This window comes from Sorex araneus, chromosome 3 (genome assembly GCF_027595985.1).
Source record: "Sorex araneus isolate mSorAra2 chromosome 3, mSorAra2.pri, whole genome shotgun sequence".
NCBI lineage: Eukaryota > Metazoa > Chordata > Mammalia > Eulipotyphla > Soricidae > Sorex > Sorex araneus.
In genome coordinates, this window is record NC_073304.1 from 176107205 (window position 1) to 176125615 (window position 18411).

Below are 18411 nucleotides of genomic sequence, written 5' to 3' on the forward strand. Positions count from 1 at the left end.
ATGCCCAGACCGCGAGCCGGGGTGCTGGGCGGCGCGGGGCGCCGAGAGGGTTAAATCTGCGGACTCGGCGGTGCTGGGTGCGCAGGCGGTGGGGCCCCCGATTCTCTGCGCTTGGGTGACGCCCCCGCCCCGGCCCCTCACCCCACGCCCTGGCTCCGAGGGCTGAAAGAGGCTGGACCGCGGGAGAGCTGTCTAAGGGGCCTCGGACCGTCCTGGGACGAGGGGCCAGGGGTGTATCTCTGTGCCCTCCCTCCCCGAGAATTGCCCAGAAGTGAATCTGGTTTCTTTTCATTTATTTCTTTTGTTTTGGGGGCCACACCTCCGGTGCTCAAGGCTTATTACGCCTGGCTCTGAGCTCAGGGGTCACTCGGCGGGGCTCTGGGACAGTGAATCGGGGTCAGCCTTAATCCCCCCATCCTGCGCCCGGACCCCTCCAGTTTGTTTTTATTTAGCTCAGCCCCAGCTTCTGAGTTCGTGGGGACCGAGCGCCCCCCACCCCGTCCGCACCCCACCCCACCGCTTGCTGCTTTCGGATGCCCAGACGACCCCCGCCTGTCCCTGACTGTGGGAGACCCCGACGTTCCACTTGTCACACAGTGGAGACGTGTCCAGGGCTTCCGGACAGTCCTGACCCTGGATTAGTGACCGCGGATGAGAAACCACGTGATCCGGGGCACGGGGTTGGGGGGGTTGTCATCACTGCACCCGCGCCGGGTACTGGTCCAGGATTCTGTCCTCCTGGTCCCTCCGTCTCTGTGTCACCTGCACACTCACACGGGCCTCTCAGACATCTGCCCCGCCCCCTTCTGCCGCTTCTGCGTTTGAATGTGGGTTTCCTGTGTCCCATGATGTTCAAATTAGAGCGAAGGGCGCTGGACCTGGACTCTGAGGCCAGTTCCCATCTTGGTGGGTTTTCTAGCCCTCCTAGCCTGTTTCCCAGCTGTTAGGTGGAGGCTGGTGCTCCCAGAGTCCGGGGCTACCATGCAGAGGTATTCTGTGGGGTCAGGGACAAGAAGTGCCAGTTAGTGACCGTCCGTGAAACCCCTTGGGAAGAACTGGGGTGGGGATGATCTTTCACGGCCAACGTTGATCGTTGTTCCCTAATCCCCAAATGTGAGTGTGAGCCTTGAGTTTTCTATTTTTAAAAATGGACTCTAAAAGTCTTGGGTACAATGACCTTTCTTTCAACGCTCTAGCGTCCTTTTACTTTCTGGGCTCAGCTTCTTCTTCTTCTTTTTTTTTTTTTTGCTTTTTTTGGGTCACACCCGGCGATGCACAGGGGTTACTCCTGGCTCTGCACTCAGGAATTACCCCTGGCGGTGCTCAGGGGACCATATGGGATGCTGGGAATCGAACCCGGTTCGGCTGCGTGCAAGGCAAACGCCCTACCCACTGTGCTATCACTCCAGCCCCTGGGCTCAGCTTCTTGAGCAAAACTAGGCCAAGATGAGATCTTGGTCCACTTCGGAGGTGAAGCCTTGTTGGAGAGATTCACTGGGGCTGGTTTATCCACACAATAAAAGAATTTCACTTCATGGTCTTTTGAATGTCTTATTATTGTATCATCGGGGCCACTCCTGGTGTTGCTCAAGGGGGCAGTGCCAAGCTGAGGGCTGAGCTGGGCACCATCAGAGCCACTGTCTTCAGGGGCTCACTGGCTTTTGCTGTGCTTCTGTTTCATATCTACTGCACAGAACAAGGTAAGTCTGTATGGAAGGGGATTTAGTCTCTGCTGACGCTTAAAGTTTTTATAAGTCAAATAGTTTTACTTAGGAAATATGAGAGAAGAGAGAGGAAATAGGGAAACTTGGAGAAAAGGGAGGGCATATATAACCCAACATGGCATGTGGCCAGTCCCAGAGTGGAATCCAACACTGCCTACTTTTTAAAAGTCCTGATGTTAAAAAAAAAAAAAACATTTATTAGCCCTCATACCATGTTCTTTTCCTGTATTAATGGTGCCTCGTTCTTTCTGGAATACTCTTTTCACTCTATGTCACAAAGTCCAGCCCATTTCCCAGACCCACATGCTGCCACCGTGGAGTTCCTGTGTTGCTGTAGCCACAGCACAGGGCACGCAGTCTTAGCACCTCACAGCAGTATATGGAGCAACTACTCTGTGCCTGGGAAAACCACAGGGATGCACAAGGACCCTGCCTTCGTGGGGCTCGGAGTCTAGATTGAGGAAGAGAGGTGATAGTAGGCATTTAAACAATAAAGAACCAAGGGCCAGAAAGATAACACAGCAGTAGGGCACTTGCCTCGAGTGAGGCCGACCCAGGTTCAATCCCTATCACCCTATGTCATCTGCTGAGTTCCACCAGGAGTGATCCCTGAGAAAAGAGCCAGGACTAAACCCTGAACACTTCTGGGTATGCTTCCCAAACACACACACACACACACACACACACACACACACACACACACACACCAAGAAAATTATTAATGCTGGCCCTCCGCTAGCCAGACTCGCGGATCTGAAGTTCTGCCAGTCTGCTGCAGTATGGGTGGGTTTCACTCCTTCATATGACGGCAACAGTTAAAGTGGTTCTTACCCCAGACCACATAATTACCTGCAATCCCACAGGATGCATGTAAGGTGATGGGGCGGGGCAGTGTGACCCCACACCAAAAGCCTCTCTCCCTTGCCTAGAGAAAGAGGGTCGTTTCTCCAAGACTGGCTTCCACCTGGATTCCAAGATCCCCAGGAGCATGGATTTCTCTTCCAAGACCGTGGGTCACCCTAGCCCCTCTTTCCTCTGCTACTGGCTTCCGGTTAGGTCAATGGCTATTTGCCATATATCACTGTACTCTTTGGACCTGCCAATGGTCTGACTGTAGCTCTTTTTTCTCTCTTTCTCTTATTGTCTGAGTATGACAGACTTGGCATCATTTAGAACCAGTTTTTCCAAGGCATATTTATACACATCAGTCGCTTACTAATTAGTAACAGCCTGGCCACTGTTTTATGCTTCACCCCAGGGTGGGAGCTTACTCACCCTCCTCTTATACAACATAGCAGACAACCAATATGCAATCGATCCTCAATAAAAGTAGTCGAGAAATGAGCAACTATTTGTGTAAAGGTTCCCAACCATTCTTCCTCGGACCATAATTCCTTTCTAATTGGCCTTCCTACTAACCTTAGAATTTGGCTCTAATTTTCCCTTCCTAGTCTATCAGTTCCTACTGAAACCACAAGTGCAGTTTTCTTCTTTGTGGAAGAAAAGCTGAGACTATGTGTGTGTTTCAACCGACCTCACCACCATCCACATGCCAATCACGTTGTGGTGACTTGGTCCTTCCACAGCCTTCATCGTTCAAGTCTTTCTTTTCCACATCCTCCACCCACTGTGTTTTGAACAATATGTGCTCATCTCTCCCCATTGCACCACAAATCGAGACAATCAGGTACCCAACCTTGGGTTTTCTTTCCTTGTAAATATATCTCCACACTCTAACGTAATTTTCCTCTTTAGGCACAGAAGAGCAACTATTGCCCTTTGCCCTGAATGCTGGCCCCACAGGCCTACTTCTCCTTTCTCTATTGGTGACCTCTTTCACCCAAGAAATGCAACATAGACAAGCTGTTAGAAATTTCTTATGCCATTCATTTTGATTTAATTTTTCGTGCTTGCATGATCAGAAACCCTTTTCTGTTGCCACATTGTCAGTAACCCCTCCACTGAGTTCCACAACCCCATGTGAGCTTGCAACCCACAGTGTGATGAGCTAGGTCAGGCCGGAGAGGCTAAGGGGTTAGGGTTATGGTGTTAAGGTTTGCATGCACCTATTCCAGTGCAACCTTGGCACTGCATATGGGCCCCCAACCACTGCCTGGACCCATCCCTGAGCACAGAGTCAGAAGTAAGTCCCCAGCACCACTGGCTGCGGCCTCAAAATGAAAAAAATGAAGCAGCAGCTAGGGTCAGTCCAGTGGACTGTCCTGTTTCATCTTTTGTCCCTCTCCTCTGGCTACTACCTTTTCACTTCTCTCTCTAGCCATCAACACAGTCAAAGTGTGCTTGGAAACCCGTGTTGACCCTGGTGCTCTTTGAAGGTGTCTGAAGACAAGCTGTCTGAATCAACACTCATTTAGAGATGACTCATGGCCCGTCCCTTCCCCAGGCAACTGCCTTTGTGGTTCCTCATAGAAGGTTGTACCTACCAACTTCGAGTACCCAGAGCGGGCCTCACGCATTGCCGAGCTGGCGCAGCTCCTGATTACCCGCCTCACCACCCAGTTTGCATCTTTTTATAGAGTACCAGGGACTGTTGGTACACAACTTTATCACAGGAAACCCGGAAGACTCTCTTGCCTGTAAATAGGCATTTGTAAGACAGATAACAGACAATATAATAGGATGCTACATAGGAAGTTTGTAGAGTCCCAAGAGGTAACAGGGTGGCTGGAAACTGTGATAACTTTAATCAATGCAGGAAGTTTTCACAGACTCCAAACTTGCCAGAATTCCCCCCAATCCTCCTACCCCTCCGCCCCAGTAGTTCAGAAGCAATTACTTATTGGAATGAAGTAAAGTACTTGGTGGAATTTGCTGGGCAATGTTCTAGAAGAATGGTATTGCTTCCACCTGGATGTTAAGACATCTGGGTTTAACCTCTGTCAGTTTCACCTCCAAAGTGAGAACAAGTACATCAGCCTTAGGGTGGGCTGGGCTAAATTAGAGACTCATTTGTATAGTGCTTGGAATGGTGATGGATCCAGGGTACCCCACAAGCACCCCTCCCCCCATCTCCAGCTGTGTTCCAACTTGATGGAGTGTCTGTCACAGGTCACCCTGAGTTCCGCAGCAGATGTGGGCCAGGCAGCGGTGGGCAGTCAGCGATGCCTTGCTGAGCAGTAAGGAGTGAGTATCCCCCACGGAGAAATTGCTCCTCTCCAGCCTGCCCCTGGCCCAGAGGACGTACCAGAAGGAGGGACTACCTGGGCACTGCTCTGCCCTGTCGCTTGCGTCACCTCCACCTTGGGTCAGCCCTGGGGACACCGAGTTCAGTCTGCCCCACTCAGGTGTTTATGTGGCCATTGTTGTACTGAGCATCACCCTTAGGAATTTATTTGACTAAAAGCTCCCCACCCAGAACCTTCTTTCCCCGGCACATGTAGGCGGAGCAATGGGCAGGTTAGGCATTTCCTGCCCAGATGATTTTGTAGGTGGGGTGCAGTAATGACCTACTTGTTTATTTTTAGTGCACCTCTGGTCTGAAGTGCTGTGATGGAAAGAATTGGTCGTGGAAGCTGTACGGATTGGCTTCAGAAGCAAACTAGAATGAAGACCTGCCAGGAGTGATCCCTGAGCACAGAGCCAGGAGGAAGCCCTGAGCATGGCCGGGCGTGACTCCACTCATCCCCAAATCTGTCATTGTCATTGTCATTGTCATCCTGTTGCTCATCGATTTTCTCGAGCGGGCACCAGTCACATCTCCTTTGTGAGACCTGTTGTGACTGTGTTTGGCATATGGAATACGCCACGGGGAGCTTGCCAGGCTCTGCCGTGTGGGCGGGATCCTCTCAGTAGCTTGCTGGGATCTCCGAGAGGGGCGGAGGAATCGAACCCAGGTCGGCCGTGTGCAAGGCCAATGCCCTACCTGTAATGCTATCGCTCCAGCCCATCCCAAATAATGATAATGATAACATTTGTTTCACAGTCGGTTTTCATGAGAACAATGGCCTGTGTTCTCATGTTACGATTGTTAGTTCGGGAAGCCTGCTAGTGGCCAGCATGGATCTAGAGTGTTGGGAATGACCTGTCAGGCCAGACAACAAAAAATTTGAACCAGTATTTTGTTTATTCCAGAGACCTCTATTGGACTTGTACCCCAGAATAATGGAAAGTTAGAGATTAAATGTTTATTGGACAAAATTACATTTAAAACAGTCTGGCCATTTCAAACCATTGAAAGGATCTAACGGAAACGTTAAAGCAAGTTATTATTACACATATACATTGTACATGTTTCTCACTCCAGTAAGTGGACTCCTGGGGCTCTTTTATTTCAAAATCATTTCCAATGGAAGATCCACATTTATACTTTTTACTGCTGCACTATTTACCTCACAATCATCATAAAACCTAAAGGCTTATTTGTGTCTGTGGCACAGAAATGTTCGTTTTTATTTCAAAGCTGGGTATTTCTGATTCTTCTGAAAATGTATGGAATGAATTCATTTTCAGGTAAGTAGCACTGAAGATCAGCTTTATTACAGATATTAAGTTTTTTTTTTTTTAATGGATACCATGGACTGGAACAATAGCACAGCGGGTAGGCGTTTGCCTTGCACGTGGCTGACCGGGGTTCAATTCCTCTGTCCCTCTCAGAGAGCCTGGCAAGCTACCGAGAGTATCCGGCCCTCATGGCATGAGCCCGGCAAGCCACCCGTGGCATATTCCATATGCCAAAACAGTAACAACAAGTCTCACAATGGAGACATTATTGGTGCCCGCTCGAGCATATCGATGAACAACAGGACAACAGTGCTACAGTGCTACTGTGGATAAGACATCTGTACGGAATTCTGGACACTCTCCAGACCACCAATATTTCACTTCACAAATACAGTCAGACTGTATTTCCAACAATGAGTCTCAGCTTTTGGGTTCGCAACATTTGTTCCCATTGAGGTGAGGGCATTTCTGCTACTTAGTTACTATGCAGAAAGGAAGGGAAAAGATTCTCTTGGCTTCCTGTCCAGCAGGATTTGAACTCTGTGTGCTGAGTTCTGGCCGGCCACAGAGATACAAAGAGAGAATGTGGGGCCTTGCAGCTTCAGGAGACGGAGATGCAGACAGCTGTCCACAGAGAAAGCTCAGGCAGCCTAAGTGCCGGACTGGAGCTGTGGGGGAGGACGCTGGAGAGAATTCTATTCTTCAGTGCCCACAACTTTCCCACTCACCCGGAAAACTCTCCACCCAAGCCCTGTCCCTTCTCAGCCCCATGGCAGGTCGTCGTGGCACTCTGTCACATGTGGTCTGAACCACACAGTGCTCACGAGTCTGGCTGCGTATCCCCTGGCTTCGTGTGCCCAGGGGTAGACGCCACAATACCTAGCGGCCTGGATGAAAGACTCACGTTTGTACTCCTGAAATCGCTCAGAAGAGCCAAACTTAGGAACCTCTTTCTTCTTCTGTTGTTGCCTAAGGGGCATTTCTTTCTCTTTAAAACAAAAATTATTTGAGGGCTGGAGAGATAGCACAGCGGGTAGGGCATTTGCCTTGCACACGGCCCACCCGGGTTTGATTCCCAGCATCTCATATGGTCCCCTGAGCACCGCCAGGGGTAATTCCTGAGTGCAGAGCCAGGAGTAACCCATGTGCATCGTTGGGTGTGACCCAAAAAGCAAAAAAAAAAAATTTAGTTTTACAGAGTTGTTCAAAATATGTGCTTGCATTTAATATTTGAACTCCAACCCTACCACCGTTACACCTTCCCACCATCATACTTCGGATGTTTCCATCCTAAACCCCAACCCCCTGCCTTAAAACAGCCTTAAAACTGAAATAATTTATTTTGTAATGCTGTTATGAATAATCCACTAAAAGTGATCCAAGAAAGGTTTCTTAGAGGAAAGTGTGTGAATGTTGTTGTATTTCACCCAGGAGCCATTAAGCCCTTCTATAAGAGATTAGTAACATATTGTTAAATGTTGAGCCTTGGTGCTTATATGTATATATTGTCACTGTCACTGTCATCCCATTGCTCATTGATTTGCTCGACCAGTAACATCTCCATCGTGAGACTTGTTGTTACTGTTTTGGGCATATCGAATATGCCACGGGCAGCTTGCCAGGCTCTGCCATGTGGGCGGGATACTCTCAGTAGCTTGCCGGGCTTTCCAAGAGGGACGGAGGAATTGAACTCGGGTTGGCCATGTGCAAGGCAAATGCCCTACCCACTGTGCTATCCCTCCAGCCCTATATCACTGTATCACTGTCACCCTGTTATTTATCAATTTGCTCGAGCGGGCACCAGAAACGTCTCCATTGTGAGACTTGTTGTTACTGTTTTTGGCATATCAAATACACCACGGGTTGCTTGCCAGGCTCTGCCGTGCGGGCAGGGTACTCTTGGTAGCTTGCTGGGCTCTCCGAGAGGGGCGGAGGAATCGAACCCGGGTTGGCCACGTGCAAGGCAAACGCCCTACCCGCTCTGCTATCACTCCAGCCCTATATATCTGTATAAATATATTACCCCCTATAATCAGTTGCCTTCTACTTTAAACCCCATCAAATGTGGTGTGCTACTCTGGGTACACTGGTGGCGTAAAGTATGAGATGTTGCAGCCATGTGGTCCGGGAATAGATTCCCTCACGGGTGAGGCCTGTCAGAGCATGTGGAGCGAGGCTGTGAGCATGGCAGCGGTTCAGTTCTGGAGGTTTTTGGCTCCTGGGGCTGGCTCCACTGGGGCAGGGGGATCTCACCTGCTCCCTCCCGGTTGCCCCAAATGCAACAGCCTGGAGCCAGTATGGTGGCATGGCTATGGTGCTCTTTTCCGAGAGATTTATTCCCAAAGGACATTTCTTCTGAAGTAGCTTAAACGCGAAAACACTTTATGCATCCACGACCCGTTCATTTTCACCATGCCACTGAGCGTTTCTGGGGACACACTTCTGTGGGGGAGGGTCTTCCACCTACTTGATTCCTGACAATGAGCTGCCAGGACATCGAGAATAACCAATGATAACTAAAAAATAAGAATGAAAATAGTGATCACTATTACAGCACAGGGCATAAGAACTAAAATGTCCAGGGGCTGTCCTGGGTCTCGGCCATGATTTCTGTGCACTCTGGAATCAAGGTGAGAAATTCTGTTAGAATGTGAGAAAATAAACCCCCCTGTGGCCCAGGGATGTGGTGTAGAAGGTAGGGCCTGTGCCTTGCATGCCCACAGCTACCATGTGTTCTCCTGAGCTCTGCTGGTGGGGTCCCTGGGCAACCAGCAGGAGAAATCAATCAATCAATCAATCAATCAATCAATCAATCTGCCGCCTGTCTTGCTAACTGCATCATCTCAGTGCTCCGTCAGAGCCAGTACAGGCGGAACTGCTACAAATGGCAGAACTGAGGTGCCACAATTTGGGTGGTTGAACGGGGGAGTGAGACTCCAGCGATGCCCCCCAGAGGGTCAGTTCACATCACTGATGCTCACCCACAGGGCTGGACAGTCTAGTGCCAGGGCCCGGGATGCAGAAACTCTCGGCTTCTGCAGTGTGGGGGCCACCAGGGCTGCACTCAGTGGTGCTGGAAGGGTGCATTCCTGTTGGGGTTTGTCTTGGTTCTCTGGCCCCCGCCCCTGCACTAGCTAGCTGCACCCCCGCCCCCACCCCTGTTTTTAAAGTTGGAGAAGCAGCCAATCCAGACAGGAGAGATTTCAAGGCTCTGCGGCCACAAAGAGGTGAACCAATATGTTTTTATTTTCAGCTTGTCACCTCTATCTTTTTATAAAAACAAAAAGTCTAGGGGTCAGAGTACAGCGAGCGGGGAGGGTGCTTACTTTGTACATGGCCAACCCAGGTTCGATTCCCGGCATCACATATGATCCCTGAGCACAGAGCCAGGAGTAAGCCCAGAGCACCGCTGAGTGTGGCCCCCAAAACAAAACAAAAATGCAAAAAATCTGCTTTAGTGACATAAAATAGAAATTCAATGCTGTTTTTTCCCCTATTCCCTGTCCTGATCTTGTTTCTTGAGCAAACTTCTGGGCCTCTGAGGTGCCTCATACGTGAATGTAAACCACTTCCTAAAGTGGCTGTAAATGGGGGACACAGCCAGGAGAAAAGTGAAGACTGCCACACCAGTGCTTCTCTGCTTCCCACAGCCCTGAGGGGAGTCAGCCCCAGGAGTGGGTGTCTCACCCATTAGCCGCCAAAGCTCCTCCTTCGGGTTGTTGTTCTCCATAAATGGCAGCAAATCTGCCATTTAAGGAGAACATTTAAGGAGGGGCACTAGCAGTTCAGTGCTAATGGAAGGTGACAAGCTGAAAACAAAATCCATAATTTCACATTTATGATATAAACATGAACTACAGATCTTCTCTCCTGCATTTGGAGAGCTTGCTTAGAAATTTCCCAGGGCATGCTCTTAAAGGGATAGTGTCATCAAGATCATGGACAGCTTTTCATGGTGGGTGAAATTGGTTCTCCGTGCCCGGAGGGGAGGGAGCCAAGGAATACTAGGGTCAGCAGTCTTGTATCAGAATTGCTGGAGTAACTGTTTTCCAAGTCAACAGGGCTGTGAATCCCAGGGCGGTGGCACCCACGTGGGTGCGTTGGCTTGAAAACTCTCCCAGGGGATTTGAACAGCTGAGCAAGATCCACGTTCTCAGGAGGCGTGCGCAGTGCTGTAAACATGCTGGCCGGGCATGTATATGCTGGAACGTGTTCGAGCGTGCTGCGGGCCTTCAGACAGGCCTGCTGTGAGCTGATGAGGTGATGCTGTGATGGCTTCTGTGCATTAGGAGACGAGAGAATCACGGAGAAGCCTTGGAGCATTTTTCCCCGCGCTCCCGAGAGAGGACCAATGTTTCTCTGCCCACCATGAGCCTCGGTCCATGCTGCAGCAGTCACGGGAAACCCCATGGATTAACACGCCTTAATACGCCGCCCGACAGAAACACCAAGCCCGGTAGAGTCCATTAAAAGCAAAGGGCTCTTGGAAATAACAATTTTGAGACATTTTAGCTGCATGACTTTCACCCACAGGCTAACTGGCACTGTCGGTGTGAGCCCTGAATGCAAAGATGGGAGTAAACCCTGAGCACTGTTGGGGATGACCTCGAGCCAAACCCCAACAAAATCCATGAACCAGCCTTTGTCCACCTTCTTGCCGCTGTGCTTTGGGGTCTGTTACATCAGTTAATTTTTCTTGGCCTAAACACGCGCTTCTTTGGTTACCGCGGGTTGGAAACACGTGTTCCACGTCTCCAATCCTTGGCTTTAGCAGACGCTCAGACCCAGCTGACTGCCAGTGAGGTGGCACCTCCACAGAGCCCCGGACCTGGCAGCAGCAGCCACCTGGGAGGCGGGACCCGGCAGGATCCTGACTTCTGGCGCTGCTGCTTGCTCGCAGCTGCCACCTCCTGGGAGAAAGTGCCTACTACACTGTGACTGTGTGCTTGGCTCAGGAACAATGCCTGAATTTTCCTTCATTTAGGAAAACTCATCAAGGCTTGTCTAAGCCCTGTGCCCCACTTCCGAACCCCCGGCCTCAGTCTCAGTACCCTAGAAATGATGGGTATGAAAACACTGTTTCTGGAGCATTTGCTTCTGGCATTGGGCTGGAAGAATCAGTAAGACACTGAGAACATTTGTTACTCCTGGGGAGCATCTATTCCATCCCTAGACCCACCAAAAATGATTTCACTAGGCGCGGGGAACATCTTTTACCTTAATATTGTGGTCAACTTCTCCTTCCGGCCCCAGAACCCAACTCGGCTGAGCTTCTTGTCTCAGATGACTTTTCAGAGCAGTCTGTTTCCATTGCGGGGTGTTGAATTTCATGAAGAACACCATAATCGATGTTAATCAATTATTAATCCCTCACCCTGACACTATCAACAGGGTTCCTAGAGAGTCTGAAAAAGTCGATTCGGGGCCTTGCTGACTTCCTGTTCACAGCCACATGGTCCCTTCCAGCCAGAGTTTCAAACAGGTGTGGAATGACAGCCCAAGACAGAGCTGTGTCGTTGGTCTTTTTAGCACTTGACAGTGGAGAATCTCAGTTCCCAGTGAAGAACCTGGACACTACTGATATTGAAGGTTTCAAGTCATCATTTACTGTGTCACTCTGTCCTGCCCCGTTGTGGCTTTTATTGCAAAGACTAGGGATACATACACACATGTACTTGCACACACAAGAGCAAACATGCATGCACATATATACATACATGAATACACACACCACACACATGCATGCACACACGAGCACGCAGATGCAAACATGCATGCACATACATACACACCACACATGTATGCACACATGAGCACACATATGTACATGCACACACAGATGCAAACATGTATGCACACACATACAAGAATGCACACACCACAGACATGAGCATATGCACACACACACACATTTGTGGTGCTTTGTGCACCTCCTTGTTGCAAAACTTGCCGGAGGTGTGGTGGTGCTCATGGAGCCACACACTTTAGCTGCGTGTCTGCACAAACCTGGCTGCAGTGTGCCCGAGACCACACACTCTGACTGTGCTGGGGCTCAGAGTGCTCAGCCCTCTGAGTGGGACCGGGGGTGGGGGGGTTGAACCCAGTGTCTCGCAATTGCCACACAGGAACTCTTGCCTCGGAGCCGGGCCCTGGGGCTCATGAGTTTAGTCCTGAACACTTTGAAAGAAGGTCAAGGTGGATCGAGGTGTATGATCTAAACCCTAACACGGAGCCCTTTTATTCACATGAGGACAGGCATGAATGTGGGCGCCAGGGCCCACGCCCGGTCTTCCGCCTCTGCAGACATGCTCTGCTGCCACTCTGCTCAGCGAGGTGTGCAAACGCCAGGAACAATTCGCCTAGGACGGGGCTTAAGGGCCCTTTGAGATCCAAATCAACTCCAACCTTGGTTCCTAAATGCCTGGAAGTCCCAAATATGCCAGAATTGGGGCAGTGTGTTCTTCTGGGGCAGCTTGGCAGGACTCGGTGTTGCTGAATTGACACTGTTTTTCTTCATGGTGACAACTTGGTGACATAAGCGCAGCAAGGGCCCTTGGACATACGGACTGCCCAGCCCTGGTTTCTAGAGGTTTGGGTCTTTTAAATCCCATTTTCCCCAATTTGGTTTCTCCTCTCCCCTTTCCTTTGTTGCTGGGATGCTGTGGGTACACTTAGCTGTGGTACCTGCTGGTTGCAGTGTCTGCTGATGTAGTGTCCGTGGATGTGGGTTTGGTGGCTGTGGTATCTGGTAGCTGTGAAGTTAACTGTTCTGGTGTCTGCTGATGTGGTGTCTGCTGGCTGTCGTGTTTGCTGGCTATGGTGCTTGCAGGTTTGTGGTGCTCACATACACTTTGCCCGCTTCAGTGCTCACTTGAGAATGTTATTTATATCAGTTCCTTAAGCAAACTCTTGTTTCTCTCCTAATTCCCACCACGGAAATGGTGAAGCCCTCATGTCTACTAATTTGCATAGATGGATCTAAGAAAATTTTCACATATAAAATTGACAAAAGTAAATCTAAAGTTTACTAAAATTTGCACAGGAAGGAGTATTTTTATTCTGAAATACAGATACCCAAAGAGGAAATACACTTGCTATTCATCACTTCAGCTCAGTTGTCCTTATAATTTCTCCAGGTTCATTATATCTTGTTTCATAATGTCCAGTTCAGACCTCAAAGCTTTAATCATTTGTTTTTTGAGCTCAACTTCTTTTAGAAGATTCAGCTTTTCTTGCTCATAATTCTGAAAACAGATTCAGTCAACTCGGTTATATAAGAGTAAAATGAAGACATCATATACAAACAGTTCTTGCCCTCAACTCTACTTCACGATTCACTGCTTCCTAAGTAACCTTCACATTTTAGTCTGGAAGAACCCTGTGGCTCTTCACTTAGAAACCATCCTGATTCTCGGCAGTACTTTCAGACTAGATTCAAGGTCATGCTAATTTGAAGGTAACTGCTTCGAGGAAGTAGAGTGTTGGTAGGTTAACACATTAAGTCATCCCTGCCTGTGCTTAAGTTTTCCCAATGAAAACAGCTTTATTTGATCACGAAAAGCTCTACCAGTAGCTCTGAATAAAATGGAGAAATAATAGGCTAGGTAAAACAAAGAAATACTGAACCAACCTTTTGTTTTAGAAAGAAATCACCCAAGAAATGCTCTCAGGATGAACCCCTGAGTGAATTCCGGGCTGAGGCAAAAGCATTACAGAAGCTAAGGACAAAGTTTCCGATAAACAGGCTGCCAGTTCAAACTCCTTCAGCAAGCTTTCAAAAACAAGCCAAGGGAGGGAGCCGGAAGTGGGTACAGTAGGTGGGGTGCTTGCCTTGCACACGGTTGACCCAGATTCGATCTCTGACATCTCATATGGTCCCTTGAACCCTGCCAGGATTGAGTGCAGGGCCAGGAGTAAGCCCTGAGCACTGCCGAGTGTGGCCCCCAAACAAACAAAAAAAAGTAAAAGAAAGCTATATTAAACAAGAGCTTGTAATATTCATATTAGTCTCCCCACACCTTGGGGCTAGAGAGCACAAAGGTTAAAGCACTTGATTGCCACTGAGCTTAGCCCTACAGTCTATGGTCCCCTGAGCACCGCCAGTAGTGAGCATAGAGTTAGGAGGAGCAACTCAGGAGCCAAAAGCCGCTACAAGCCTGAAGTAAGGACTAGTCTAGTGAGAATGAGGGAAATCTTTGTGGATCAGCTCATACCAGACTTGTGCGCAGCGGAGGGGGGAGGGAGATCTATTTAGTCTGGAAGAACCCTGTGGCTCTTCACTTAGATCTATTTGGATGTTGGATGGCGTTAGCTGGGCTCTGATCTGCTGCAAGTTCTTCCTGGTCAGCAGCTGTGGGGGTGGCCTAGGACAGGTGATGGGGGCTGGATGCAGCAGCAGCAGCAGATGCAAATGTTGCCTAGGTCAGTGGTGCTGGGGACAGGTCAGTTTCTTAGTGGTTACTTAGGGGTTAAATATGAGAAACAAGGGTCAATTATTGTATAAAACTCATGGATTTGGGGTGTGTGTGGCTTAGGGACTAAGGGGCCTCTCCTGGTGATTTTCCTCTGACTTGCAGGCTGGCTCAATGCTATGCCCAAGGGACACCAGGGACATTTGGGTCATGCTTGGTGGCATCCAGGGTTACACCTGGCAGTGCTTGGGGGACTGTCAGGCTGGGAGTTGAGCACAGGTCCTGAGGCATGTATACCTGAACTTTCTCTCTACCCTGAACTCCTAGATTTCAGGTTCAAACAATTGGCTGATGTGATTCTATTTAGTCTATTAAGCTAAAGAAATTGTGAGTGGCGGGTTAGAGAGGGGCTGGAGCAATAGCACAGCGGTAGGGCATTTGCCTTGCACTCGGCTGACCCGGGTTAGATTCCTGAGCCCCTCTTGGAAAGCCTGGCAAGCTACCGAAAGTATCTCACCTGCACGACAGAGCCTGGCAAGCTACCTGTGGTGTATTTGATATGCCCCAAACAGCAACAAGTCTCACAATGGAGACGTTACTGGTGCCCATCGAGCAAATTGATGAGCAACGGGATGACGGTGACCATGAGAGTGGGTTAGAGAAATAGAACTTCAGGTAAGGCACTGCACGAGGCTGCTCGGGGTGTGATCCCCAACACTGGACTTGGACCTGGGCCTGGCCAGCAGTGATCCTTGAGCACTGAACCAGGGGTAAGCTCTGATCGGGCACAGCTGGATGTGCCACCTTCCTCCCCTCCCCGTGGCCCCCCAAATTAAAAGACCCAAAGAAATAGCAAATGAGTGTTTGGTTAGTAAACAGGGAGCCAACCATTCTGTTTAATGTTACTTTTGATAGGCATTTCAGTGGGTATTTAGGCATTTCAACACACAAGTCTAGATTTTGGGTCCACTAAGGCCTGGCCCAGCAGTATAGGCCTTTCACATATTATCTAAACCAGGAAAGAAATGAGGTCACATAAGCAAAGTGCAGGCAGAATAAAATTTAAAATCTCAGATGCAATAAGGAGAGCTCGTGCCACTTGATATTTTTCAAACTCAGGAAAGGGTTGGCAATTATAGTAGATATTTCATTTAACTTATGGGAGTAGGGGATGGAGGAACCAGATCTTAAATCATTAGAAAACATCATAAGGTAATACACTGCCGATAGCTCATCGCCTCTGTAAGCGGGGCCTGGGTCCTACCTCCGTCATGGCTGTCATCTCGTCCTGACATCTATGTAATTCTCTCTGAAGCCTGCTTTGGCTTTCCACCAGCTGCAAACCAAGCTGTGCAGATTTCAGTTGCTCTTCTTCAAGTTTTTTGATTATGCCCTGGAGATCTAAGGCTCCATCGGACGCCATTGTAGTTTTAGTCAACTCTAAGTAGGAAAAATTAAAAGCACTCAAGCTTCAGTTAAAAACTCTACAAAATGATAAAAACACATCAGTGTTTATCTCTGTGTATCTCCAAGATACATGGTGGCAGGGCAGTTGTGCCCCACCTTTGCGTCTATTATATATAGTCTCACCCCATGCTGCTGCCCTATAGTAGGACAGCACCGGTGAGCTGGCTTCGAGGGCTGGAGTACCTGCTTCACGTTTCTCTCTGCCAGGCCTACCTCTCCCAGCTGGAATGGCCTGGCTGGGTCTTTAATCTTCTTGAATTGTTTCTCACCTTTCCCTGAGGACTGTAGGATAACATGGGGTTTGTCCTTTTAGCCTTGCCGCAGGGAACTTAGTTTACCTTAAAGCAATGTCCTTTCTGTATGGACACAGTAAGAGATATATCAGACTTAAAGTTTGGTTCTTCCTGAGGACATTCACTATATATTCCAGAACACAGTCCTCAGGCCAGGTTAGTCTTCCTAATCCCAGCAGGGTACTAGTCTCGTCGTTACTTTCGGATCATGACAGCTTTTATCTATGACCATGTTCTCAACCAATAGTTTAGTATTGTGGTGCTTTGGCCTGGCCCATTTTGATGCCAGGGTAGCTCACAGCTTGCCCTGGGTCCATTCCGTCCCTCATCAGGACCTTGTTTTTGGGGTGCTAGGAACTAAGGGCAACTGAGTCGAGAAAGCAGATGCCCAGGAGTAAATATTATTGGAGTCAATCAGCTCCCAAGTTACAAAGCATTAACATTAACTGTCTTCCTGTGTCCATACAGAAAGGACATTGCTCTAAGGTAAACTAAGTTCCCTGCAGCAAGGCTAAAAGGACAAACCCCATGTTATCCTACAGAGGACCTCAACTCTTTTCTCCTACCCCAAGCCTCTCCTACTGAGACATCCATAGCCACATACTTTAAATGCCACTATTCTATGGAAGTACCTCCTGGAGAAACTGTAATGGGAATTGAGCTGTGCCTGCCCCACGTTCCCTACGGCAGCTCCCTTGGTGGCACTCCTAGGCCCTGCCCTCTGCCCCCTACTTCCTGGGTCCAGTCCTGGAAGGAATTTCAGAGCCTCCAAGCATCTTAGGACAGAACCAGTTGTTGCTATAGTGACACTCATGTTTCACTTTGCCATGTGCAAAGTGAAGATTTTTACAGTGCAGATTTTTACAGAGAGTGATAGCACAGTGGTAGGGCGTTCACCTTTCACGCGGCTGACCTGTGTTCGATTCCTCCGCCCCTCTTGGAGAGCCTGGCAAGCTACTGAGAGTATCGCGCCCGCACAGTAGAGCCTGGCCAGCTACCCATGGCGTATTTGATATGCCAAAAACAGTAACAAGTCTCACAATGAGAGACGTGACTGGTGCCCACTCGAACAAATCGATGAGCAACAGGATGACAGTGACAGTGACTCATTTAAGTCCACTGAATGACCTTATGAGGTAGGTATTATTTTCTGGAAGGAAACTGAGCCCCAAAAGGAAAATATGTTGGTGAAGTGTTCGGACCAGAACCGGAAGGAATGCAGCCTTCTGCCCGCAGTCCAGGCCCCTGGTGCATGCGAGTGAGTGCATGTGTGGGGGCTGGAGTAACAGAAGCTGTGCTAGGTGAACAGAGCCCAGTGCCTAAAACAATTAAGCAACAAGAACTGAGATTCAGTGAGCTTTTCTGAATCCCTGTAACTGTTCAAAAAATTCTGTCTTTGGAGTCCTTTTTAATTTTCTCATTTGAGGAATTGCCTGTATATTTTCTTTTCATCAGTAGCCTTTTCTTCCATGTTGGATCATCCTATCAGCAATTAAACATGATGAATTCCATCTTTCAAAAAAAAAAAAACAAACCCACAAGCTTTTCTTGACCCCACTCACCTCCACCCCCTTTATTCATTCCTCAAATAACAGAATTTATAGGGGCAGGGGGTTTGCATCAGCTAGGGTCAGTTTTGTTACCTTTTTTACGCATTTATCCTAACTTTTGAGGATGTGGTTCCCACCCAGTGGAATGGCTCTTGTCAAGGTCTCTAAGGAGTCCTCATTTCCTTGACATCTGAGAGTTTCATGCTCTCCTTAACTGTGTTGGAATGCTGTAAGTGCCTTGCTTTCCTCTTCTGCAGATTTCTTTTTCTGAGCTAGACTCCACTATGGAAGATGGATCTGGGTTTGAGCACTGGCAATGAGGACACCTTCAGGCCACAACACAGCCAGTAGTAGACCCAGAGTCAGAGGCCAGTTCCCATCACTGCCCTACACTGAAATGCACGAGATTCCATCTTCCCTATGGGAGGCATTCTAGCCCAGGTGCATCACAGACCAGCTTAAGTGAGGCGGTCTTAAATGTGCTTTGGCTCCCTTCGGGCCAGGG

At 48.9% G+C, this 18411-nt stretch overlaps 1 protein-coding gene across 1 annotated transcript; it reads right to left on the bottom strand.

Moving 5' to 3' along the window:
• Nucleotides 1–13306: 13306 nt before the first annotated feature.
• Nucleotides 13307–18119, bottom strand: LOC129403507 (protein Spindly-like). The gene is made up of 3 exons (XM_055132197.1): nucleotides 18000–18119; nucleotides 15861–16036; nucleotides 13307–13429 (listed from the first exon to the last, which is right to left on the bottom strand). Exons 1-3 carry the CDS (start codon nucleotides 18010–18012, stop codon nucleotides 13307–13309), a joined length of 312 nt encoding a protein of 103 aa, XP_054988172.1. The 5' UTR covers nucleotides 18013–18119.
• Between the last annotated feature and the right edge of the window lie 292 nt (nucleotides 18120–18411).

Coding starts and splice junctions, on each gene's coding strand:
- LOC129403507 (XM_055132197.1), bottom strand. Junction 13,430..15,860: donor AGATGACAGCCATGACGGAG/GTAGGACCCAGG, acceptor ATCTGTTTTCAG/AATTATGAGCAAGAAAAGCT.